The following is a 27,778-nucleotide window of genomic DNA, read 5'->3' on the forward strand; positions in this document are numbered from 1 at the left end:
CACACCCCCTTTTTTTTTTAAAAAAAAACAAAACAAAAAAACTAAAACCTGAACCACTTATTTAAAGAGGTGCAGTTATTTTTGGAGTGTCCTGCAAAATCCAGGAAGGACCTGACACCTGCCGTTTCCTCTCCTATAGACATGGGCACCAGGCCAGTAATGTGGGTAGCTCTTCAGGTCAAGAAGCAGTCAATCAAATAGGCTGATGCGGGTAGAAATGAAAGCTTGACAGCTGGAGAGATGGTCATGCAGGCAAGGGGAGGCCATGTCCCACCTCCTGGTGCAGCACAGTTGTCAGCCCAGGCCCAACATACAGAAAAAACAGCTGAAGGACTGGGCAGTTTGGAGAGGGTGGTGTTGAATGTTTCTGCCATCTCTTTTTTCACTAAAGGCTTTCACATTCCCCTGTTCAAGTGTTTTTCTGCAGTAGCTGGAACTGGAGAGGCAAGATTGGAGTTAGTGATTCCTAGAGCTGGGGCCTGAAGTAACCAAAATGCAAATAAAAGGGACTGGGAGTTGGCAACACTTGGCAAAACTTGTCCTGTCAATCTTTGTGACTGACTTGAGCTGCACCAGTGATGTCAGCCTCAAAATCTTGCACAGGTCCATTGGGTAAAATTCTGGGGTTTAATGGAATCAGTGGCAAATGTTGTAACAACATTAAAGCCAGAAGAACCATTTCTCTGAGCCTCTCATTTGGCCTCCTGACTCAGTTGTCTCCATGTGCTTGTGTACCAGTCCCATTGTTAGGGTTTGCTTCAGGCACCCCACACCTTACCTCTCTATCCTCAACCCTCTGAGACGTCCCCGTTGCCAGTAATGGTAAAACCAAAGAAAAAATGGGATTCTGTTGATTAACAAGAAGGTTTACAAGGTATCTTGATCGTGAATGTGTAATTTGGGACACAGATGGTAGCGGAGAGCCTTTGTTCCCCATACAGGAGGACTGTGATGAGTCTGAAGAGCAACTAAGCTGGCATTCATGCCCAGAAAATGAAGCAGAATAATTGTTTCCGATGTTTTTTTCTGAAGAGAGTATTAAACCCCAAAATTTTATTTATGAGCATTGCAAGAAGGGTAAAGTCCAACTGAAGTCAAGTTTGATTTTTAGTTTAAGTAGTGTGTTTTACATCAGCAGCAAGTAGATAAAAGCTTTCTGCAACTTGTTTCATTTATCACAAGAGAGCATTTGATGTTACAGCTTCCTCCATATTAGGTAAAAGCTTTTATAAAACATTCATAAACTTTCATAGCTATTACTGAATTGTAATGAATGTCTAAACAAACTCACAAATGTTTTGTAGTCTTTTTATATAGTGTGCATGTATCTTCTTTACCCCAGCCTAGCCCTTTAAGCCTGCAGATTCATTCTTTCTTGTATTTGAAATCACTTGGTCCCAAGAAAACCACGTAAAAAAACCCTAAAAAAATCAAAACAAACCCATAAGCTAGCAGTGGGCAAGAAAAGGCACCAGCCTCCTGGGATGCATTAGGCAGAACATTGCCAGCAGGTTGAGGGCGGTGGTCTTGCCCCTCTGCTCATCACTGGTGAGATGTATCTGGGTGTTGGGGTTCAGGGCTGGGCTACCCAGTACAAGAGAGACAAAGGCGTACTGGAGCTAGTCCAGAAAAGGGCCACAATTATGATTAAGCGACTGAAACGTCTCTGTGTGGGGAGAGGCTGAGAGAGCTGGGACTGTGCAGCCTGGACCAGATGTGATCCACGAGCTCTTACTGATGTATATAAGTACCTGGTTGGGGGGAATAAAGAAGATGGACCCACACCCTTAGAGGCATTCGGTGACAGGACAGGAGGCACGAACTGAAATACAGGAAATTAGTTAAACATAAAAAAAGGTGGGTTTTTTCCTGTGATGGTTGCCAAGCACTGGTACAGATTGCCCAGAGAGGTTGTGGAGTCTCCATCCTTGGAGATACTAAAAATCATACTGGATGCTTGCCGTGGCTTTTGTGGCCTTTGGGCTGAACTAGGTGATTTCCAGGGCTCCCTGCCAACCTCAGTTATTTTGTGTTTCAGTGGTATCTTTGATGCAGCAAATGGGGAGCCTGTCCTATGGTTGTAAGGACACTGATCCCGCATATTGAGCAGAGCAGTTGGAGTGAGAGCAGACCATCTGCCTGGTTCTGCTGCAGAACCAAGCAGCTATGAAATGATGACTTGTGCTCACTAATGACATCAATAGATTTTTAACATGTAAATGAGAAGGGGAAAGCAGGGTAACTCATTATTAGTTATGGGTTTGCCTGAAGCTGATTTCCCATGTTAAAGCACTTAAAAGCAAATATAGAATTCATGGTGTGGTGGTAGATTTTAAATGTGAATAATGTCCAGTTGTTGTAATGGCTAATAATGCAAATTATCTGAGTCAGCCTCAGATTAAAGCGGTAAATATATCCTGCCCATTCAAGACAGACTTTTTTTTCCCCCCCTCCCCTTTCCATTAATATTTTATCCCCCCTTGAAGAGATGCTTTCAACATATTATGTGTATACCAGCATACTGCATTTATGGTATTCCTGGATGTCATTACAAAGAAGCTTAAAGACTGTACCACTGCTCCGCTGCCTGTGAAGCTAGCTTGGAAATTACTTGGAGCAACAACAGCAAGTGTCAACAGGGAGCCATATTAATTATTTGGAATGTGTCTCATAAGAGGAATCAACTGCTTTTATTGCAGCACAAATATTACTTGAAACAGGAAGGTTACTCTAACTGTTATTGTAATCTATGTGTCATTAACTTTCCATGTTTAGAGAAAGAGATTAACAACCCTGTAAATTGTTACAGTAAATAGATGAATTATAACAGCGTGTTTTTATTATAAATAGAAGTTTCTTGATATGCTTACCTCCAAATTACTGGAGAAGATTTGAGTCTTTAGCAACTGGGAAAAGCTGCATGGTGGTGTTGGGAACCAAAAAGCTCCTACTCAGGTGTAAGCAATGCTGAGTTCCACAAACTGCTATCTGCTCTTCTGCAGGTGGGGAAAACAGATGCAGTTGTACTTCATACCATGCTTCCTTTAAAAACTACTGTGACCGAGAAATGCTTGCTTCCCTTTTAGAGTGAAAATAACAGATTAAATGTGCTTGTGTGAAATCAGTTGTCTTCTGTGGCATGTGGCCTTTTGAGAGAATATTTTCTAAAATATATGTGGTAAAGCAGGTGTAACTAAAGTTCAGCATAATACCCATGCATGCATGGGAAAAGCAAAAGAAATGGGAGTGTTTTCAACTCTTTATCAGGTGTCTCCACAAAATGGAAGTTCATTGCGAAAAATACACAGTAGAACAAAATACTTTAAATCTATTTTGAATCCAGTGCCCTAAAAATGCTGTATGTTTAATGATAGCCCTGATAGATCTCTGCAGGAAATAGTGGAACTAAACCACTTATTTGTCCACAGGGCAGGCTCACCATGGGCAGGTTTCCTACATTGCCCCACCGATCCACCTCGATTCGGATCTGGAGAGACCACCATCCAAGGGTGAGTTAGCAATGCAGTTTACTTCTGCAAGGACAGGTATACCTTAGGTCCTGCCCTTTGCCATCCTCCTTTTCTTCCTAATGGCAGCACACAGGCATAGGGGGCTTGTGACAGGCTGCAAAAAGGCAAATTTCAGCTGCCCATCAGGTGAGTAAAGGTACAGATGTGGTTGTGTGGTGGTTCAGGCTGGGATTCAATCTGCGTTGCCATTGCTCAAGGGTTTTTCTAGAGTCTGTGAGGACACATTCACTCTAGAGGACGATTCACATTTTAGGTGGGCTGATTGCCCTCAGGAGCAATGCTAGTGGCTGATACAGATGGAGTCACTCTACCATAGCCCTGCTAAGATAGGTTCCTCTCTTGAATGGTGCGAATAAGGTGATATGAATGTGAGCCCTTGATTTCTCTGCCCTTTGGAGGATCGTCCCCTGGCTGTGTTGTGATGAACCCGCAGTGTTTGGCTGCATGGCCTGGGGAAATAGGCTTGGTCCCAGAGCAAGCATCTGTGCTGGTGCAGACTTCTTACACACCTCTCTTTGCTCCTTTTAATTAGGTTGTCAATATTCAGGTAGGATATCAAAATGACCACCTTGTCCTTCTTGGAATGGATAACAGCAAAGTTAAAATCAAACAGGTAGATGGAGGGATTTCTTGGTCAGCTCCAGAAATGTGTGTGAACATCAAACACAGGGGACATTGTGGAAGAAGAGAAGGGGAGGAAGAAGACAGCCAAAGCATGTTAGCAGGGAGATAAACTGTACCTTAGGTTTGGGGTTTTTGCTTCTCCTACTCTCCAAAGGCAGAAGGGGTACAGGATTGACCTTTGTAGTGTTTGTCACCATTCTGCCCCAACACTGTAAGACTGTGAGTATGTGTGTGCACAAAAGTGCTTCTCTGTATGCTCACAGTTGAAAAAATGCAGCATGTTAATGCACAGTTAATCTGGATAGGCACACTGTTGTTATGCAATAGGAAGAAAGCTGTCTTCTAAATCTCACTTCGTTACCTATCTCTAATATTTGGGGAGACAGAAGAACATTTGTGTCAGTGAATTGCAGCTGCAAACTCTGTTCCTCAAAATGGCTCAAGAACTTTGTAGGATAAATGAAAGCATACTGTTAAAAGCGATACGCTCTTGGCATGAAAGGCTTCCTTAGTGTTGAGTGTGCTTTTCCACGAGCATCCATGAGGCTAGATCTGTAACTTGATCAAGTAAACATTTGCTGTTTTTTTTTTTTCCTTTGTAAGCATGAATGTATGTTTTTTTAGCTGGTGCACTAACAAAAAAAAAAAAAAAATAAATTAAGGAACTGACTCTTGCTGCACAGAAGCAGCCTCAGAACTATTACTCCTTGATGGTTCCTCTTGCATCTCTGCAAGATGGAACCGTGTGCTGGGTGGTGGAGCCTGGGTATAAGGATGCTGGATTCACAGCCCTGTCTCCAAATCTGGTCTTCTGAGTCAGGCTGGTCACGTAAAATCTCTTGGTGGTCCACAACCTCTGCTCAGCTTTGTGTGAACGACCCTGAGATTTGACACATGCATTTGAGGTCGTCAGCTTCTTCTAAGCCACTTGAAAACATCCAGTTCTGTGATAAAATTTACTACCTTGCTTTTTTAGCAGAGCACTCCAGTAAGCAGAGACAGTTATGACTTCCAGGACCTTCTTGCTCAACTCTGTCTTTGATGTGGGGTGTGATGATTCAGAGCTTATTCAGAGTAGGTCCGTGTAAATTCCTTGCTGTGGGTTCTGGTGCAGCCTATGGAAGACTCAAGGACACTGGAACAGCAGCAGCCAAATAAGCTGCACTTTGCTTTCTCCAAAATAAAAGAGCTCAAGACTAACAAATATCTTCAGTGATCTGCTGTTCATGAGGGCATAGCTACCTCTGCAAGATGAATGGCACTGCCACCAGGAGCAGGACAAAGCAGGTCAGGCAGAACAGTTGAAGAGAAGGTAAAATGGAGTCTATCCAAGATAAACTGTTACATTAACTGCTTCCACTGAGGCCTTCACCCCGCAGTTGAGAGATCTTAAAGAAAGGGCTGCTCAGGGTGGAAGGACTTGATGTTATTCCTGCCACGCACTGGTAAAAGGACTCAAATCCCCTTGTGTAACTTAGTAAGAGAGGGCCAGGGAGGCAGCCAGCTCTGTAGGCATCAGTCTGTTAGCTGGTGACTAGGGGTATTAAAAACGTAGTAATCGGTACTGTCCCCTGGAGGAAGAGCAAGGTTTTCCTCTGGCCCTGGGATCTGGGACGTGTAGCTCTACTTATGTGTCCACTGCCTTGTTTCCAGCCTCAGTGCCCCAAATCCATTACAGTGGTGCAATAATAATGATTGATTTTTTTTTTTTTTTTTTTTTCTTCTTTCCCCTAAGCATGTGAGGATTATGAAGTGGTTTTGTTTGGCTGCATTTTCTGACACGTTAGGACATACTCTGGTCACATTACAAGCTTCATCCCATCACCACAAGAGCTGTTTTAAACAAGGGACGCAAAAACACCTCTGTCTTGAAGCTCTTGTTGGTTCATCACATTTCCAGTAGCTGGAAGTCTAAAAAAGGAGCAGCATTATGACAGTCGTCATGAACTACTAATGCTTTTGGTTGTTGCTTTGATGCTCTTAATTTCCCTTCTGTATTCCTGCTTGCACCAGGCTGAACACCAGGTGCAGGTCAATGCTGCATTTAGAGTGGCAAAAAGAAGGAGCCACTGTACAATTTTAATTGTAATAAATGGAAATGGAGCCAGGGTAGAGATATAAAAGCATCTTTCCTTCCCGCATTATTAAAACAACAGTACAGCTTTAGTGCTCCTGTGGGTCTGTGCAGTTGCAATTCTCAGCTGGCAGGTTTGCTTGTAACTGCCTCTTCCTTCTCCTTTTTAAAAATTCTATCACTGGTGATATTTACGTACATTGTTTATGGATGCAGGACATTTTTACCTGCCTTTCAGAGTCCTGATGCTAGTAGTGAATAGAGTATAAGCTCCAGTAGTTTAGTAGTACATTAGTGTCATCGTGCATTACAGGGTAATTACTCTGAGCCACTGCTCTGCATAGTAACTCAGTAATGACACCTTAAATCACTTAATAGAAGTAAGGCCCTGAATCAGCATTTTTTTATCAAGACGATTCTTATTCCCCACCCCCTTTTTAATTGGAGGGTATTTTAAAATTATTTCTGTATACGAAGTACTGTTAACCATTATTTTTACACCTCTTCTCAGTCTAATGATCCAGACGTGATTACATGGTTTTTATCCAACTGTTTACACCATCCATATGCAAAATAATTCCAGGGGTAGCCGAGACCTTAGGTTGTGTTCTTATAGACTGAAGATTAAACCTGTGCTTAAAAATGTATCACTGGTTACTGACAGTAGCAAGGAGCTTCATAGGTGAGGGTGATGCTGATAGCCTGGCTTAGAAAGGGATTTTATGGAATTACCCTATATAGCAATAAACTAAATTTAGTGTTTGGACTCAAATTCTGCCAGGTGCTAAAACACAGCAAATAAGTGAATTAAGCTCACCAAATCCACACACTAAAACTATTTATAAAGTTTATAGAAACAGATTTTAATGTATCTGTGGAATCACATTAAACATGAAATACATGCCTGGCGTTTAAAGCTAGGCAGTCTGAGGAGCTCTCATCCCCTGCTAAGATAGCGTTTCGCAAAGGTTTCCTTCAGAGTTGGATCTCAGGGAGCAGTTGTCTTGGAGATTGATATGCTTGAAGTCAGTGCATTTTCAAAACATGAATTGATAAGCAAAACCATGTCTTGGTCCCCAGTTCTAGAAATAAATAGCAAATAAAGGAGTGATGGGAGATTCTCGCCCTTCTGTGCAGATTTCTGTAGCCAAGGAGGTTGTTCTGGCCCCCGTTAAGGCACTGTGGTTTCTTGTTTGCTTGTAAACCTCAGTTGTGAGGTTCAGCCTCTGTAGATGCAGAATCTCTCCCTGCCCCTTGGGCTGCATGTCGGGGAGACAGCCAGAGGTTTTGGTGTTTTTTCCCCCCTTTGTTCTCCAGCTCAGTGGCATGTCCCTTTGTGCTTTCTTCTTTCAAAAGTTGGATTCATTATGACATTTTTCTCCCTCTTCACATTTGCAACATCTGAGGGAGAACCATTCCTAAACGTCAGAAGCATTGTGAAATCTTATTTAGAAAAATAGAGCAGGTTTTTGGATGCACGTCTTCTTGGTCCTTTTTTTTTTTTTCTTTTTCCTCTCACAAAGGTCCCAGACAGGGTCGATGGCTTTGCAGATGATGTGGGAGGATCTGACAGCTGGGCTCCTTGCACAGCCCTGGTCCTCCTTCCCAGGTCCAGAGAAAGGGGAGCACTGAGCAGCGAGGCCTAATGGCACTCCCTGCCTTAATTCAAGCTGACACACGGAGTCGTGCATCCCACGCTTGCCAGGCCTTGAGACACCAGCTCTCTTGCCTCTCCTCCCCCGGGTCCAGTGCTGAGAGAGAGGTGCTGTTCAGCAGTCCCTGCTCTGAGCTGGTGGTGGCCAGCCACCTCCTGTTTCCAGGCTTTTTCTTCTTCTACTTAAGTCCCCTTGGGAAAGCCATTTCCTCGGGTTGAGAGTCCTTTACAGTGTCCCTCTGATGCTGTTTGAGGTCACGCTTTTGCTCATCGTGTTCTTTCCCTTTAGAGTTAGTTACAGCTACATGTTTCCATCTTCTTAAGGCGATACTGTTTTCCTGCCATCTTTCAGGCAGGAGAGTCCAGGGGAGAGGCTAATTCAATGCCTTTGAGCCAAGAGAGACCACGCACTGGGTGCTGGTTGGGGTCCCTCACACTCAGGACCCTTATATCCTTTTTCCCTATGCAATGCCGGGGTGCTATATGGTGTCCTGCTCTTCCTTGGTTATGTATGTACAGGGGTTTCTTCCTTGCTTTTACTCAGACTTTTCTCCAAGTTTAACTGCTCTTAGGGCTTCTCTGTGACTGCCTGAGCCTGCTGAAGGCTCTACGTCCCTCCAGCACGGGATGTGAAGGCTCAGTGCAGTAAGCCAGCAACACAGATGCAACATTTTCACATCCCATGTGACTTTTCAGGCAAGCAGTTTATGAGACATGCAGATAATTGGTGTTGTGTCGGTTGGATGGGAGATGACTGTTCACCATACCTGCACAGTCAATGGAAAGGTTTCGCAATAACTACAAGCTTCATAGGTACTATGAATTTCAGCTGCCTTGTTTTGAAAAGGTCTGTACAGATTTTTTTGTTGGGTTGCTTTGCTGTTTCTTTTTCATTTGAACTCTGCCTTTTGTCGTGGTGGGCAAGCTCATTTAAAGCCTGTGGCTGGAGATGAATCTTCAGACAGCTTAGTGTGATGACAAGGGTGGATTTTGGCCAGTGGTGGATGAGTACACAGGAATACATTGCCAGGTATGGAGCTCATTTGGGCTGTGAAGACACTCAAGGGGTGAGCTCTGATACAAGGATGCGATGCTTTTCTGTCTTATCCAGAGCTGTCTGGAAATTCTGTCGTTGTGGCTCAGATCTGCACCAAAATGTCCACCTTGAACAACACTGATTTCCCTGAAGCAGGCAGCTGATTGGAACATGGGCTACGCTCTGTATTTATTAATTCCTCATTAGGTATCATGGGTGGTGATAACTATATCAACTGTAATAGCCAGAGGTCCTGGAAATCTTGCAGCCAGCCTGCAGTCATCCTGTTTGCTTGTCATTACTGACAAGGTCCTGCTTTATGTCCTGTTAGTTAGAAAGAGTTAATTGCATGCCGTTTGCCATTTTCTTTTTTACTATGGTGTTGAACTGTTGCTCTTATTTCTTTGGAATGTGTGTTTTCATTGCAAAGGGGCACCTTGGGGCATTGCTGTTTATTTATAAGATAACAGCATTCGCTCTAGCAGAAAGACGGAGCTAACAAAGTCTCTCAAGGAGGAGTGCTAAATCCTGTATACTGGTGGGAACTGTTCAAAGTATTTACACTTAAAAACAGTTAAAGATTGGGGGGGGGGGTGGGTGGGTGGGGTGGGGAGAGACAGTCTGAGTGATGTTTAAACACCTTTTCCATTATTCCTAGTCATCTAAAAAAAGAAAAAAGAAAAAGCACTTTTTAAGTAGCTTTTTTTTTTATCAGCTAGCTGCTTCCTTGTAAAGGGTTTTTGCTATGGATATCAGCATGAGCTGTGATTCAGAGATGCCTTGAAATGTTATTCTTTGTAGGCTGTTTGAAGCTACCATATGACCTGATAAGCTCAAAATGGACATAGACATCCACCCAGGAGATTCTTTTGACAGTGGGTTTCATTTTTTGATGTGCTGAGTTGTGCCACTTGCCATCAGCAGTGGAAGTTTTCACCCACCTGACAGTGGCAACAGCTGGAAAGCAGGGTCAGCTACGGCAGTGCACCCTCAAGCATCACTAATCTAAAGTGAATGTCCTATTACTGGCTTGAAAAACAGTGGCTGAACCATTTCAACGTGGAAAAAAAGAGCACAGTGCTGCATATAGCATGAGACCTTTCTCAAGCTTTTTTCTTTTTGCCTTTTCTGCCAGACTAATTTTTGGCTACACTTCTCTTTCTGAAATATTTATAGGGCAAATAACTGTTTTAAATGAGCAGATGGGGGGAGACATAAGACAAGCTGTTAAATTAATAAACATGTGTGGTGCTTTATCAGTAAGGGAGCCCATTCTGGCATTTTTTCTGGATGATTTGTATGGCCTATCACCATTGCACCTGGTGCAGGGACAAGAAATGGGCACTTAATAACCAAACAATGTGCAAACTCCTTCTATTATAACTTCATTATGTCAGATATAATCGTCTATAACTAGATGTCAAATACATAATTTATGTCCAGTTTCCCTGTGGAATAGTGGCCATGTGAATGAATGGTCCCATTAATGGGAAGGAGCTTTTACTGTAACTTTTCCCCTCCTGGTACATGGTCCATTTTGTCATCTGGTATTAATTCTGAATCATTTCAGGGCTACAGAAAAATGCCTGTTATATTTATATTTGTAACGGTAGAAGATGGCAAATAAATCATATCAGAGATCAAATTTCAAGTCCAATGATTTCCTAAGCCATATGGGTGTTTAAAAGAGAATAGGATTGGTCTGCAGTGCTTTGATTTAAAGGCATAACTGGCCTTCATTTTACCCCTCCAGAGACATTAAAAGGGTGTATGATATGAGGTTGCACTTCCTACGTGAGCCCTTTGCCACAGCTGAAGAGCTTACCCACTAGAAAGTCTTTATTTGCCACTGCAGCCATGCTGCTTGCATCCTTTGCTGCAGTTTTCGTCTTGTCTCGTGTTATGTTACATGGTGCCTATTTATAGAAGTGCTCTATCAGATATGTGATGCAGTGTGTCATCATCACCTGAAAGGATGGAGCATAGGCCAACGATGTTTTTCTAGAGGAGTCCTTCAGAAACACGTATGTGTATTAGAGTGGGACACAGGATCCCAGTTGTTCTGTGCAGGGTCAGTGGATATTCATAAATAGGTACAAATTCAAAGGATCAGGTTGGCGTGGGTCCCTCTATAAAATGCCTTATATACATTTTTATGATTTTTCTTTATATATATATGGCCTTGTTTTGGGGTTAAAAACCTGGTGGAGCGCAACTCAATACTTTGAATCTGGGAACGACGGTTTATTAGTAATATAGCTAGGAAGCCGTCTCTGATACAGCATTATTGGTATATTATTGATATGTTGTTACTTAATGAGAAAACATGCTTTATTCCACTGCAGCTACAGAGGTAATATTTTTTTTTTATTCTTTCCCAAGTATAAATCTGGATGAAAAATTATCCAGCGAACACCATTTATAATAGTAGATGACTTTTTAGTGTCTGATAGAGTTTCCCATTGCCAGTACAAAATTATTTTAAGACTAGATAATGAATGATATGTTTACCTAACAAAATATTGATGTTTCCTAGGCTTGTGACTTGGAATTCTGAGTGTCATATATGCTAAAATGTTTGCAGTGGTTGAATATCATGTTACATCTATAGCATCTTCTCTTGGAAAGGATTTTGTTCATTCTTTTCATTTTCTGTGGTTGTTATTTTCCACTGTGTGTATGATGTATTTAAAGAAAGCAGATCACCCTTACAAAAGAAATTTTTTAAGATGTAAGCTCTGGTTTAAGACAAGTTAGAAAAAAACAACTGATAAGACTTGGGCTGTTCAGCGGTATAGTCTTGTCTGCCTTCCAATAAAATGTAGAAGTATCTTACTAGTCACTGAGCAAGTGTAGCATGCTCTTGTTAAGTTCTTCAGACTCAAGCAGTGCATCTCTAGAAAGGCAAGCAGCCGATTTCCCATACAAGTGAATCATGTCAGGCTCAGACATACTGCTGTTCACAGCACTGAGTCAAAGAGTTTTGTGTGCATTTGATGGCTCTTCAGCTGTGCAGTGGGATTTTCTGTAGGTAAGCAGGTTTTTTTACAGCACTTGGCTCTTGGAATAATCTTGGGCTGAGACAGAAATTGTTGGAAACAAGAGATTTCTGAAAAACTTGGGTTTAGAGCCTTCTTTGGCCCTTGAATTTCCATAAAGTGGATTGTTGAATTTTGGTTCTTCCTCTTGTGTGTTTGTTGCAGAGGAACCCTAGTAATGTGATATAGTCCATTCAGAGGGAAATTTATGATCATCAATTGGGTACCTCATTCTTGAAAGGCACTTTTGGAAATTCCAGCCTTAATAAATGCATACCAAATACTGATTTACAGATAAACATGGAGCCCTGTTGCTAACATTGTAACTTGGCTCCCTTATAAGAGGCCTCAATCATTTAAGTCTTTCAGCCAAGTAAATTTGGCTTGATAACTGCAATACTTGCTCAGAAGACAAGGACTGCTATCCTCTAGCACCAGTTGGTTTGTTGTTGACTTCAGGTTGGCTCACTGTAGTTCATTCTTCTTGAAAACTCTGAAGCAGCAGTATTTAAAAGACCTTGATTTCCTTTGAGAAGAGATTATTAAGATTGGTTAAATGTAATTATAAGGATTAGAGGGCCAGCATGCATTATGGTGCAACAGCCGTGGAGCTGTTGGTCAAAGGGCATTCAGGGATAGAGAGAACCAGGTAGACTTGGGGCAAGGAGAAGACATTGCCCTTAACCAGCTAAGGATGCTGTTCTTTTGCAGATACGGTATATGGGGAGCCTTATGGAGGGCTCTAGACTGAGTGTGTGGAATTATAGCAAGTTATATCCCTTGTTTCACTGCAGCTGTTTTTTGGAGAAAATTGCTTGTCTTTCTTCATTAAAAAATGACCACAGTTATGGGTGCTCTCATGGCGGTCTCCCCTTTAGATTTTCTCCAAGTTCTGTTTTCACCTTTATTTCATTATGAGCGCTGCTTTGCACAGAAGTGTGTGTTTGTGTGTGTGCATGTCTGTATTATGCCCACAAATTTAGTAGTAACATGCAGCAAAATAATACTGTTACTGAGGAAACAATTACATTTCATTTTCTGGAATAAAAGGGAATGTGTGCATGTAAATCTTCTTCTAAATAATCTGTGTTGGAGAGCCAAAAGAAGATGAGATTTCTAAATTCATGAAGGCCCTTCACAGTGGAATCCTGTGTGCCGCTGAAGTGTAACAAGCTTATTTATATTTTATTGTGCTTCTAGATCAAGCTGCATTATTATGGGCTGCATTCCCCTGACACTATAGCTGTTGCTAAGGAAGAGGTACATTATGTTAATATTTTGCGATCATAACTATGCAAGCTGGGTTCTATACATTGAAGAAGTTAAGGGGGGGGGGGGGGGGGGAGGAGGGCAAGGAGTGATGTTAATGCACCATTTTGATTAGAGCCTCTGCAGATTGTCGTTCACATTGAGAGGCAAAAAGTAAGCTTGAATTTGAGAAGAATTCACACAGAAAATGGGAGAAAACCAAACAATTGAAAGAATTTGTTCACTGAACTTTAAAATTGCTTAGCAGTAGGGATCTGGAATGAGTGCTGCTAAGAGGGAATATGGCAGAAGCAAACTGAATGCTTTTACCAGGCACAATCAGTGGAGACTTTTGCAGCCTTCTCGTGCCTTAATGTGTTTTGATCACGTAAACACAGCATTCATCCTTAATTCCTATTTCCTGACCGTTTCCAGTGTTGGTGTCTATTATGTGATTTCAGTACCTTCTAATTAATTTAGGTTGATTCACTAAGAGCCTACAATCATGTAGTAACCAGCACAATACATAAAGTAAAACGGTGACGTGATGCATTAGCTTCAGTGTATGGAGTCAAAGAAAAGGCAGAGTCATGAGCAAGAGATACTGATGTCCACGCTGGTTATTTTAAAAAATACACTCTATGGACTGTATTGATGAGTATTATCAAAATGTTTACACAACAAGTAAAATAAGGAAGGATCTTGGCACGCCTCCTAAAGGAACATTGTGAACTCAGTTTCCCCTTTCAAAACTGTTCTCTCATTAATATGGCTGCCAAGGCGTGAAGCAGCTGTGGAAAGGGAGGACTGGATGGCTAAGAGCTTGTCTCAATTCTGGCATGCCTTGCACCTAGCTGATTAGACCAGGACAGTGTCCTCAGGAGTATCCACGGTTACCATGGCCATGGCACCTGAGAAAAGATATTTTTTGCCTCGTACTACTGCCCCTCCCATTTTCAAACATTCAGTGCACCAAAACTGGGTTTGCACCTGGATCGAGTACTGTGAAGATTATTCTCTCTTAATCTCAGCTCCTAAACTGGGGCAGCGCAGAGCAAGCAACCCACTCATCTGAGGTCAGTCCTGCTTTCCAGAGCCCTGGCAAGCAGCAGCCGTCAAGAAGGACTGGGAAGCCTGTCGGAGGCTTGCCGGCATCCTAATCCATCAGCTTTAGTCTCTGACCCTGCCATGATGAGCAGAGCCACTTATTCTCCCTTCTCTCCTCACTGTCCTTTGCTTAAACCTTGTATAATGGGTTCTTTGACCCTTAACAAGGCTTTAGGAAAGTTAGCACTATGTTTTCCTAGTCAAGGCTGTAATAGTTCATGTTACACCTCGTTGCATGCACCTGATCATACAATCCCTAAAGAAGCTAAAATGCCTGGCCTGGGAAGTGTCACTTGCTTGGGCAAATTAAATGTAGTGTAAGACGAGAGTGGGATGGAGGAGTGGGAGGGAAAGGAATAGTCACCCCTGCGATGCAGCAGGTACTTTCATACTGGAGGTGTATGTTGTAAAGAGGAAAATGGGAAGAATAAAGAGTGATGAGCTACCAGTACACGGGCTGGGCATGAAGTCAATGGAACAGAAGTACCAGAGGGAAAAGACAGGCTGCATGGTCTCAACAGAGAGGATAGCCACAGAGGACTTGTTGGGCAAGCCACACAGCTTAAAGTAGAAGGAGGCAAGACAAGATGGGAAGGAAAAAATGTGGTTTTTTTTTAAAAAATGCTTTTATGTAACATATAAAGAGATTTAAGGTCCTTTAGCTTTGGATGGTTAAGACTTTCACTGCCTCCAGCAACTATGCACAAAATAATCACGTAATGTTTATATTCCTGATTTCCTGCCCCAGGCACACATTCCTACCTGCTTGCTTCTTCCCACCTTTTGCACTGAGTTGCTGCAATTTAACAGCAAAGATCCAGAGTTTTCCTTGAGCATCATTAACCACTCCTAACCTGCCCTCTTGGCATTAATATAGAGCTCAACCTGAACATTGAGAGCAGCCTGGTGTGCTCATCTATTTTTTTGAATCTGTTGATGTTTCCTTCTCAGTCTGGCCACACAGATCTTCAGCTCATGTCCTTTTCAGATCAGTGTAGCTGTGCCTGCTGGGTCCGAAAGCCATGGGCAAGGATGTTCAAAGTCCTTGGCCACCCCATAATCTGCTCGTGGTTTTAAAAAGTGTGTGTGCCCCCTTCTGGCCTGGGGTTTGTGCTTGTCTTTAAAGCACATTGCTGCTCCTCCACGTTGTGTTTGTTAAATAACTGCAGCTTGGTGTAGGTATTTCACATATAAGCTGACAGGGTTGACATTGTGAGTATTTTGCAATCATTTGTTTAATTAGCTGGAGCTCTCTGGGGAGACGTTTATGAAATGGCATACTCCCAAAGTCTAATTCAAATCTGTTTTGCTTTTTTTTTGTTGGAGGTCTTGTAATGCAAAGCATTAAAAAAGGTACAAGTCAATGGAAAGCAACAAAACCCCTTCTGTTAATGGGCAGTGCCTCAGTAACAAACTCGCCCAAATACAGAAAGGAAATTACATTGGGTAAAATGACCTACAAGAGGGGAAATTGGAATTAAGTCTGCACAGATGTCTTGTCTTTTTTTTTTTTTTTTTTAACCTGTACTCCCCTTCTGTTTTCTTTTAGTGCGATGTTTAATTAAGCTTCTCCTTTGTTTGGAGGTTAATTCCTTTTCTAATCTACAGCTGTTTTTACAAAGGTGTTCATTACTGGGATGAACAGAGACTGGAGACTGGAGAATGGCAGGAGCTCGGCCTCATTTAGTGAGAAGGGTTTTTTTGCTCACAGAAAAATCTCAGGGCCCCTCTTTCAGATGCAGGGCTTCTGTGTCGATTCTTCTCTGGAAGGGAGCTGAAGTTTCTGCCATAAAACTGGGGCTGTGCCATCCTGTCTGCTCACTTAATGCACTTAGAGCCCTTTGTGCTCCGCAGACCCTTAAACTCCCATCTAACTATACATAGAGACCGCTGTTTTCTCTTGTGATACTTATCTGCCCATTGAAATCACTGAGAAATTATTATCCTAAATATTTCCTGAGATCTGGCTTGATCTTTCTGAGTCCCCACAGAGCAGCAAGCTCCAACAAGCATTGTCACAGTGTGCCCTCGTTGCTTGAAGGTAGGCTCTTCTGCTTGCTGGGATATAGCAATGCTCAGAGTACCTGAAGCCTCTGATGCTTTGCTGTACTATCTGTAGAACATGCAGAGCACATGTCAATTATATCGAAGTATTTATATTGCAAGAAACTGGGGTAGCAATGCTAATTTTTACTGCTGAGCTGCAGTGCCGGGGAGCAGACAGCATTGACAGAGCAGGGGCCGGCTTGGAACAGGATTGTCTGTTTCTCTTGCATGTCGTGCTTGCTCTGACAAATTGAAGTGAACACAACAGCAAAAGCTAAAACAGTTTTTAGAGGAATAAAGCCTGTGGAAAACCCAAAGGAGTGACAGAATGCCCCAACAATTAAAAGCAGGACCCCTCTTACTCAGCATGGTCCTGTTAGGAGCAATGTGGTGGGCCACATCTCCAGGCACTGCTCAGCCCATGCAGTCCTTCACTGTCCTGTGGCGTGGTATTAATAAAGGGTCACTCCTTCCAAACAATGGGCGTGATGTAGGAGCCATTGCTTGTCATCTGGAAGCCAGATTTTGTTGTTATGTTTCCTTGTTCTGGTTGTGTGAATAGTCATTGCATAAATTCACACGCATACCTAGTTTTTATAGAAAGTTGTTTTTTTAACTGTGGCACCTTCTAAACTTGTGGCTATTTCTTTCCTTTACTATCCTGAGAAATGGGAAATGGTCTTTTGGGTTCTGTAGAAGCTGTAGGTTTGCAGGAAAAAAGGCAGTTGTGGAGCTAGTCAGTTACTGCTGACACAGCATAATTAATGTGCAAATATTTCTGAAAGCAGCAGCTAAATGACAGAAATACATGTGCTATCCCTTCCATGCAGAAAAGAAATGGGATTATACTTCAAAACACTGTTTCTCATGCTCTCTAGGCACTGTTGTTGGTAACCTGCACATGTGGGTAAAACATTTTGCGCTTTCTGACATCTTGGTTTTTTATAGAAGAATTGGCAAGATGAGAAATGGTGTGAACAGCTCAAGGAGTACTGACTTTTGCAATCAGTAGCTAGTGAAATTAGCGTACTCCTTCAGTTTTGTTTGCACAGACAATTACAAATTAGATCCAGGAAACATGCTCCCAGAGGTCTGGTTTTAGGTTTTAAGAGGATGCTGGCATGGGAAGGAGGGAAAGCATGTTAACACAAAGCATTTTACCCCCATTCATAGATGGCTCAAAGCTACCAGTCTTGCAAAAATTCAGTAGAAGTGGAGGAGAAAAATGTGGGAGGAAAGGCAACACAGGAGAAAACAGAGTTGTGTGAACAGCTAATCAGTCTAGATTACATTCAGCTGTGCAAGAGGTGCTAAGATGCCAAGCACGTTAACGTGAGTAGCAAGGATGGAAGAACGGAGGTCCATGCTGAGCAAAATATGTTCTACCACCCACCACAATTGTGTCTTTGAGCATTTCCAAATATGAAAGTTGCTTTTCCAAGGTGGCTTTCCTGTCCAAAATGCTTTCTTTGTGCTGGGCTGCTTTAAGAGACAGTAGCACCTATCCCTCCTGCATTGGTGGGTCGGTATGGCAGCGTTGTCTCTGGTAGCTCTCACTCAAAGAGTGTGAGTAGGTTCAGGCCAAATAGTGAAGCACTTGCGTTGCTGCGGAAAATGCTGTTTGGGACCTTGTGTGGACGTTGAACAGATGCACAGGCTCGCACCTAGTGTGCCTGGAAAGGGTTGTCCTTCAACCAAGTAGTGCCAGGTCAAAAACGCTTGTCAAATACCTGTCTTCTGACTGCCCTGGGTGAATACAAGGTAAGGTCGGATTGCATCCGTGAGTTTGAAGTCTGGGTGCTTGGCCACTGCGTCTTCTGAAGGGACTGAGCTTTATTTTCTGGCTACCTTGCCGCTTGAAGTGTATCCACCACCTGGCACCTCCCTATTTCAAGAACAGCAGGATGGGGTAAGACCAAGCATCTGTCTGCAGCTTGGTGGAAACTGCAGAGCAGAAAGGGGCTTCTAGTGAAGAGCCCAAGGTACAGTTACAGTCCTGAGCTTTTTCTTTAGCCAAATCCCATTGTGGATGTGGTGGTATTTCTGGGGTGTTTTTCTGATCCACACTTCTAAGCCAGTCCCCAACATACTGTCCATGTGGACCCTCATCCCAGAGGGCTGACCACCCTTGAAGTGGTGCAGCATTGGGGTGGTCTGTGAGTGCCTCAACCTCCAGGTTGTTATTTGGATGTGTAGAAAAACCAGCCTCTGCCCCTAAATCCTCACCTCCTGGAGGACCTTAGTATCTAAGCATCTTTGGGACTTTAAAGAAGCTACTATTATTGACTGGATAGCTGAGAGTTTTCCATACAGCATCTCATGGATTCCAGCACCAAAGCGATGGAAGTAACAAGCAGCTTTTATTGACCGTAATTGCACTTGAATTAACTAGATGCCTGTGTAGCTGGTGGCTACTGCTGCGTGGAAACCTCACTGCTTTGCCTCGCAACAGCTCCTGTGGCAGGAAGCTTCAGAGGGCACAGCTCTCTTGGCATAACTCTAAAATAACTTGGCAAGTAAGCTCCAGAGACTTAAGCTCTTGCCCCAGCTGGGATACATAATGATCTAGCTACCTGCACTCTTTGATCTTCCCTTTGTTCTGTGATTTTCACAGCGTTATTATTTGTTCACACAGAAAAAAAAAAAAAAAAAAAAAAGGCAGACAGAATAGAAGGGAAAAACAAAAAAGGAAGAGGATTGGAAACACTCCCCGCAATTTGCAGGCAGGGCTGAGATGCAGCCTTGATTCTGCTCTTTACGTCCTCAGGGTGGTAGTGCAGCTACTGCTTCCCCAAGCCTTGCTGACTGGCAGGGAGGAGGAGGAGGCACATCACGCATTTAATTTGCTGCTTAGAGGTTTATTTTAACCTGCATCCCTGTATTTAAATGACACGGATGCATCCGCTTGTGTGCTCTCTTTCCTGAAGCTGTGTCAGGGCTGCTGGGGTGAGTTGTGAAGGGGGCATTTTTGTTGTGCCATGCTGGATGAGTGGGTTTGGAATCAGGGACTGCAAGTTGCTGTCAGATCAGCAAGGATTTAGTGAAAATCTCTTCTGCCACTCTGTTGCAGCCTCAGGAGACAGGGCAGAACTTTGGTGGACAGCTGGCCGAAAGCTACACAAGTGAAGAATAAAGAAAAAAATATATAGGGAACTTTTACTAGGTCCAAAGATACTAAGATTTTTTAATCTGTGTCCACTTAAAAACTGATACAATTCATCAGAAGTCTTTAAAGAAGCTGCCATTACTGACCGGATAGCTGAGAGTTTTCCTACAGCACCTTTCAAGAGGCAAAGGTATTTCATACAGTTACAGCAACAGCCCCAAGCAAGGCTGAACCACAGCCATCCCTAGCATAGTTATTGAGGCTGTATCCCTCAATGCTTCTTTTGTGCTTAGATTTACTTTGTTGGGGTTTGCTCCCAACACAGGTGTGCTGATATTCTGAAAAGTGTGGTATTACAGAAAAAGATAATCACATACTGGGATTTAAGCTGTTGCAGAAGGGAGTGTAGTACATGATCCACTTAAAATTGTACGTATACCTATTTTACAGTGCACAAACTGTAATAATACTGCAGGGTGTCCATCTTTTGTAGGAGGGATTACAAATCTCTGGAATTTTTCAGTCTTCATCTATGGAATCATTTTACAACTTGGGGTTTTCATTTAGCTTTCTACTCTGTTTGATTGTGGCCATCTTTGAATAATGTCAGAGCAGAAATTGGTTTTATTGGACTTAATGTTGTCCACAGCAAGACGCACATTGCCTTGAAATATGATGTAATTCCCAAGCAGGAGGAGATGGGCTTCTCTTCAAGTCAGACCTCAGCTCTAGTGTCGTGGTTTTTTAATACACTAGGCTGCAACGTAGCAGGAAATGATGGAAATTACAAGATGGAAGTGGGTTTGAAGGCAGTAATCTCTACCCTTGCTTCAGAGAGAGAACTGTAGATTACTACACTCTCTTGGTTCTTGCCCTAATGCAGGTTGCCACTCTGCCTTTGTCCGATGGTATTTCACCTTTTCTTTAAGTAGACAAAGGTAAAAAATGATACGGAAAAGAAAGTTACATAGCACTGTGGTAAAAAAAGGGTCTGTCTAAATACCTCATATTGTTGGATGTAGCTACTTCTTGGTTAGAAAAAACTCCTTCCAAGGGTGCATGCAGAAAGATGGATAGTGGCTGTAAGTGAGGGATAGCCTGAGTCTTTAACTGAATGCAGTTGAGTGAAAAGAACAAAGAAATGTAGTGCAAAATCTCCCAAAGCTCTGAAATCACGCATGGCTTGTCCAGCAGCTATACTCCAGTTTGAAGCCTCCCAGCCACTACACTTTTGTCTTAAAAAACAAAGCAGGAGTCTCGGCCATGTGAAGAACTTCAACAACAACAACAACAACAACAACAACAACAACAACAAAAGTGTTGCTCACATTTTCTGGTTGCCATGTTTTTTTGAGACTGTGGTATTCACTGTGTTCTAGGTATCACATATAGGCATAAGTAATTTCACCTGGAAAAGTGGTGGGATTTTATCTTTTCAAAGTGAAGATTTTGTCTGTTTGTTCTTACCCCACAGTTGGGGGGGGGGGGGGGGAGCTGCTTGTTGTTTACAGTTTTGTGTGTGTGTGTGCAGAAATGATGTTGAATAAGATCAATAGTGAGTCTTCTGTTGGGCTCTGCTTAAAAATGCTGGAGTTTAGCTGGGGTGGCTTTGTAGTGACTCAATCCAGTGAATGCCCGTATCAAGATAAAGGGTGGTGAGCCAATTTTTGGCTAAGAGTCACTGCTTTCTCAGCAGGCAGATTCAGCAGTTACACAGCGCGACCGATCTGACAGTGATGCAAACCCCAGAGCCTGAGTTTTTGGCACAGGGACTGGAACAGTGCTGGCCAGTTCCCGCAGAGGTCAGAGCAGATGATGCCACCATGCCTTCTTGCTTGAAAAGTCTGTGAACCAGTGCAAGAAGTAGTGTCTCCGTTTATGTTCTGAAGAGGGATGATTTATTCCAGTGTGCATACTGTACTGGCATTGTGCTGGGCTGCACTATCCTTGCTGGTTTGGTTGGAAATTAAATTTCCCTTTTCCTCCTTTTAGTGGTACTTTGGATTTCGTACCTTTTTGAACTGTGGATTTATTCAGCTTCAAAGGGATTTTACATTTGCCTATGGGAATAGCTGTCGTGTCATAATGACCATGGCCTTAAAATTTGCCATTAACTAAAAAAACGATTCTCTCATAGCTGCACACATGTTTTTGGAAGAAGTTTCTCTTGCCCTACACAGTGTTTTTTTTGGGGAAAAAAAAGTTATAACTAGGCCCTAGGAGTAGCTGTGCAAGTCAGAATATTGTTTGTTCACTCTGTGTTCAGTCTCTCCTTGAGCCCAGCACAGTTTGGATCCAAACTGGATCCAAGCCAGCTGGATTTGAGCTTCAAGCTGTAATGTACCAAGTGAAATGCATAGTGGGATACAGGTCTTACCAGGTGAGAAATGTGAGAGAAAGAGGCTGTTCCAGCATAGAACTGGAACTGGTGCTCCTCCTGCCCTTCTCCAAAGAGATCCTGGTGGTCATACATCACTTTAAATGGGAAAAATTGGGGGCAGGAGTAGAGAGGGAAACATGGTTTACTGGAGCCGAGGTAGTACATATCCCTGAATGTTATCTGAACTGGAGACAGCAGTGAGGATAACAAGTTAATTTCATTTTTTTTTAGTTTTGCTGAATATTACTTTTCTCTGCTAAAATACACATTTTCTTTTGCCGTTGACACCTGTAGCCATTTGCTGCACCAATGGAAATGGAGGGTAAAAATATCTCCATGATAATTCCGTAGTACTCTACACCAACTGTGCCGTCACTTTGCACAGGCATAAAAACTACTAGATGAGGTACAGAAAATCAGTCTGTAAATCTGTAGAAATCGTGGGTTTTCTGCATCTACTGATTTTCCATTGTCTGTATTCATTAACAGAAAGTAAAATGGATGAATTAGTGCTCAGTTCCAGGCAGCTGTTTCTCTAACTTCCCCAAGCTGCACATGCTGAGGGTTTTTAGGGTATTTTCGCTTGAAAAGAAATGAAAAAAAAAAAATTCCTCAGCTTCTGTTATCTCTTCCGCTTTCCATGCAGCCTTCTGAGGCCAGGGAGGTGGCTGCTGCGTTTTGTGCTTCCCTGAAGCCCAGCTCTGATTACATGGCCACCTTCAAACAAAGATTTTGTATCAAAGAATGGCTTTTGCAGGAATGCGTCCCCTTCTTTGAATGGTTCCCAGATCTCAGCCACCAACTCTTGTGTTGGGATGTACATTTTGCATTAACCTTAAGGTGCTGAGATCCGGCTTCCTATATTGGTCCTGCTAGAGTACATGCAAAAATAGTCTCTCGGTTAATGACAGGGGATTTTTGAACTTGGAGGAGCAGTTGGAAAGCTTTGAGCCCACTGTGGCAGCATAGTAAAAGGACCATGACTTCATCCGTCACTTAATGAGAGGTAGAAAGGCTTGATTTAGCAAAGGGTGAGGAGAAGTATGATGTACTTAATGCCTTCTTTGCCTTGGTCTTTAATAGTAAGACCAGTTGTTCTCTAGGTACCCAGCCCCCGAGCTGGAAGCCAGGGATGGGGAGCAGCAAAGGAAGATGGTCAGTGACCTGCTACACCACTTACACACACACACACATCCTTAGCGCCAGATGAGATCCACCCAAGGGCACCGAGGCAGCTGGAAAATGTGCTCCTGAGCCACTTTCAGTCATTTATCAGCAGTCCTGCCTAACTGGGGAGGTCCCAGGTGACTGGAGGATAGTCGGTATGATGCCCATGTACAAGAGAGGCAGGTTGGAGGATCTGGGGATCTACAGGCCTGTCAGCCTGACCTCAGTGCTGGGGAAGGTTCTGGAGCAGATCAGCTTGTGCATTATCATGCAGAACCTGCAGGACAACCAGGGGATCAGTCCCAGCCAGCATGGGGTTATGAAAGGCAGGTCCTGCCTGACAGACCAGATCTCCTTCTATGACAGGATGACCTGCCTAGTGGATGGGGGAAAGGCTGTGGATGTTGTCTACCTGGACCTTAGGAAAGCCTTTGACACCATCTCCCACAGCATTCTCCTGGAGAAACTGGCTGCTCATGGCATGGATGGGTGTACTCTGTGCTGGGTTAAAAGCTGGCTGGGTGGCTGAGCCCAAGGGGTGGCAGTAAATGGAGTTGCATCCAGCTGCTGGCTTGTCACAAGTGGTGTTCCCCAGGGCTCAGTACTGGGGCCAGTCCTGTTTAATATGTTTATCAACGATCTGGACAAGGGGATTGAGGGCACCCTCAGTAAGTTTGCAGATGATACCAGGTTGTGGGGGAGTACTGATCTGCTGGATGGCAGGAAGGGTCTGCAGAGGGATCTGGTCAGGCTGGACCCATGGGCTGAGGCCAGTTGTATGAGGTTCAACCAGGAGAAGTGCCGGGTCCTGCACTTGGGTCACACCAACCCCACACAGCGCTACAGGCTTGGGGCAGAGCGGCTGGAAAGCTGCCCGGGGGAAAAGGACCTGGGGGTGCTGGCTGACAGCCGGCTGAACATGAGCCAGCAGCATGCCCAGGTGGCCAAGGTGGCCAACAGCATCCTGGCTTGTATCTGAAACAGCGTGGCCAGCAGGACTTGGGAAGTGATCATTCCCCTGTACCCAGCACTGCTGAGGCTGCACCTCAAATCCTGTGTTCAGTTTTGGGCCCCTCACTGCAAGAGGGACACTGAGGTGCTGCAGCGTGTCCAGAGAAGGGCAATGAGGCTGGTGAGGGGTCTGGAGCACAAAGCTGATGAGGAGCAGCTGAGGGAACTGGGTTGTTTAGCCTGGAGAGGAGGATACTCAGGGGGACCTTATTGCTCTCTGCAACTGCCTGAAAGGAGGCTGTAGGCAGGTGGGGGTTGGTCTCTTCTCCCAGATAATTAGCAACAAGACAGGAGGAAACAGTCCCAAGTCATGCCAGGGGAGGTTTAGGTTGGATATTAGGGAAAACTTCTTCACTGAAAGGCTGGTGAAGCATTGGAATAGGCTGCCCGGTCAGTGTAGACGTGTAGACATGGCACGTAAGGATGTGGTTTTGTGGTGGACTGGCAGTGCTAGGTTAGTCGTTAGACTTGATGATTTTAAGGGTCTTTTCCAACCTAAATGATTCTATGATGCTATGATTTATTTTATGAGAAGCCATCGTGCTCATCCTCTGTGTCTGCAAGGAAATGGAGGGCTGTGGTTTAGGCAGCCTTTGGCAGGAGACCTGTAAATTCATAGCCCATGGGGAGAAGGGACTTGGAGGAAGATTGTGGGTTGCCCACTGTCCCAGGCACAGCTGGGGGTAGAAGCCAAGAACTGAGACAAAAGCCAGCTCTCACTCAAGGACCTGGTACGTCCTGGAACGGTGGAAGGGAGTTGTATGTGATTTCAAAAGGAAGCATTAGCCTCGCTCCTTTGGCCTAAAACACATTGGAGAGCAGCAAGATGAGCAGCCCTGCTAGCAGAACGGGGCACAAGGGGCGACCTCAGGCAGGAGACCAAGGAGAGGCAGCTGGGAGAGGGCAGATGCTTGGATTCGCCTGGAAAACACAACTGAGTAGCTTAGGATACAGATGGCCATGTCAGAGAGAAAGGCTGTGTAGGTCATTAATACGGTGGGTGGCTTTCTTGGGGAGGGGACTTCTTAAGGTGTTACTTTTCTCCCCTTCTGTGGCCCAATGCTGCTGATTACAAGAGAAGAGGATTATTATAGATATTAGCTATTTAGACACTAGAGATAACTCACAATGCTGAAAACTGAACTTCCCTCTGATTAAAATTTAATTGCTCCCAAGCTTCCACTAGTTACTTGCATTAAGTTTCACACTATCGGAAAGTGCTTATCAACCAGCATTGGATTTAACAGGAATTTGGCAGATGTTAGTGAAATGCTGGAGGAAATCCAGACCACAAGATCTGCAGCATATCATATGTTTGAAAATTTGTTGGCAGCCAAAAGAAAAATCACAAACCTGGAAATAGCAAGAACTGGACACAGATCTCTTCTCATGAGCCAAAAGGTTGGATCATCACCTCCAGCACCTGGAAGACCAGCATGGGTCACAAAGTGCTATGTGTCAGGTGTCTCCATGAGGTGTAAAAGCAGCAGATATTATATTACTGGATTTTAGAGTGCTTTATGTGAGGAACCTTGGTATCTCCATGGAAATCTTCAGCAAAAAAATCCCAGTCTGTTCTGAGGCAATTTAGCAAATTAGCTATGTTTTATAAAACTTAGGTTTTCATTGCAGATTTTCCTGCCTCTTGAGGACATTTATTCAGAAACAGGGTCCTTGCTCACTAAGAGGCTAATTTATTTCTGCTACATATTTCCTTCCTACTGCTCTCTTTCTGTGGCATTGTAACCTTCAGCACTGCTTAGCTTTTTGTCACCAGGATTTGCTTCTGGTGCAAGCAGAGGACAAACACAAGTATCTAACAAGTTTTGAGAAAGCTTGATCCATTTTTTCGTAAGTATATATAAAAAAAAGAACTTAGCTTTGTATTGATGTGTCGGTGTGTAGTATTACGGTAGCCTCAGCAGCTGTAGCGCAGTGAGGCTGCAGAGGAAGAATATGCCTCCTTTAGACAAGCAGGATGTGAATTAAAATTTAGGATGGTACTAGTCCTTTTCCAAAAAAATGCTTAGTTGTGTTTGAAAAGAAATCTAACTTCATGATTTATTATCTATCATGTTTTAATGCATGCAAATATCTTGACAGTGGTTGTGGCACGAGCTTGTATGGAAAAAGTAAATCTCACCTTAAGCCTTTTTCAATTGAAACAGTGTTTGGTGGAGTTTGTGTGAAAGATTAAGTCTGATTCACCCCTTGTTGAGACTGAGTTGATGGCTACAGAGATAGAGCAGGACCCACCCTGTGCTATTGCAGCATTTGATCCCTTATATATGATTTCATTTGTTCTCTAGTATATAGCAAAATGCATTTCATATGCTTTCATTCACTGTAGAGCGACCTGGGCTCGGCAGACCTCTGTTGCTAGGTAGACACTGCTTGGGAGAGATGTTGAATCCTTGTGTTAATCCTGCTTCATCTTTTGGTGCTGATCTGGCTTTTTTTCATCTCCTGAGGAGGATGTGAATGAATGAGGGTTTAAAATTTTGGGTCTGTGGCTGGGAAATGAGCTCAGCCCATGCCAGGCTCTGAAGCATTGGCTTAAATAACGTTAAGCCTAGGCTTAAAAAACTATACTGAACTGGGGACTATATGCTGACATGCTCTGTGCTATTAAGTTAACAAGTTTAGTATGTGGAAGTCTGTTTCCTTAAGTTATGTGTTCTATTATTATTAATAATTAATACAGTTTTTACAGAAAAAAGGCAAATCAAAATACTTCAAAAAGTATCAGTCCCAGATGCAAAACCCATCAGTGCTCTATTTCACATAGTATTTTCTGAAGATTTATAGAGTATATTGTGCAAAGCAATTCAGAAATACATGAATAGAAATTCTGTTTCCAGCAGTGAAATTTGTTCAAAAGCTGATAAGAAAGGAGAGATTTCTTTTCGAGCACCAAAGGCAATCGATTTGGAACTTGACCAGTGACGTGGAAGGTGCGTGTAGGCTGGTGCAGGGCTCTTTGACAGTGAGTGAGGAGAAATAGGGCAGTACAGGCTCATCTTCAGGTTTTTCAGAGCAAATCTGAAGCAGATGTTCCTTAGCCCTGAGACACTGCTCTAACCATGAGTGCTAATCTAACCTGACCGTAATAAAGGCTGGCCCTGCTTCTAATTCTGTCCAGCAAATGCAAGGAGACGTGTACGGAGGTAGCAAACCATGGGATGGATTTCAGCCATCTTGAGCTATTTAAAGTGTGATGGGCTAAACCATCCATTGGGTTCCCTCTGACAATGAGGGAGAAGGGCACCTCCAGATTGAAATTCGGAAAAACACATGCCAACATTGTGCATTCATGTAGATGCATGAAGAGAATGTTTGAGGTTTACTGGAAATTATAGGCGTTAGAGGTATGATGTAACTAAAGCGGTCAGTACCTAGCAAGGTGCACTCAGGATTTCCCAATTACCTTGAATGAAATGGGGGCCTTATTCTTTTAGGGTTTTTTTTAGAGCTGGCCTCACATGTGCAACTTCATTAGATTGGATTCCCAAGCCAGTACTGAGCCTGTGCTATGCGAAGATGAAACTCAGAGGGAAAGTAAGACTGAGACCCCTAAATAACCTGATACTCAAACGGCCAGTGCTTTTTTAACAGTGGGAGATACTGCTTTCTTAGTATTTTTGAAAGTCAGGCCCGTTGTTCAGAGTCTAACATTGGGATCATGTCTATGAAAGCCTTGACCTCAATGTCTTATCTATTGTGTTTGGTTGTGTTGGGTTTTTTTTCCCATGGGAGA

General features: G+C 43.3%; 1 protein-coding gene across 1 annotated transcript in view; it reads left to right on the forward strand.

Annotated features, from left to right (window-relative positions):
* ADGRL3 (adhesion G protein-coupled receptor L3) overlaps nt 1-27,778 on the forward strand; it is a 301,758-nt gene that overhangs the window by 150,672 nt on the left and 123,308 nt on the right. The window contains exon 4 of the mRNA XM_055725863.1: nt 3,429-3,509. Within this exon, the coding sequence (XP_055581838.1) occupies nt 3,429-3,509 (81 nt within the window). The remainder of the gene's footprint in view (nt 1-3,428; nt 3,510-27,778) is intronic.

Source organism: Falco cherrug, chromosome 1, assembly GCF_023634085.1.
Source record: "Falco cherrug isolate bFalChe1 chromosome 1, bFalChe1.pri, whole genome shotgun sequence".
Lineage (NCBI taxonomy): Eukaryota > Metazoa > Chordata > Aves > Falconiformes > Falconidae > Falco > Falco cherrug.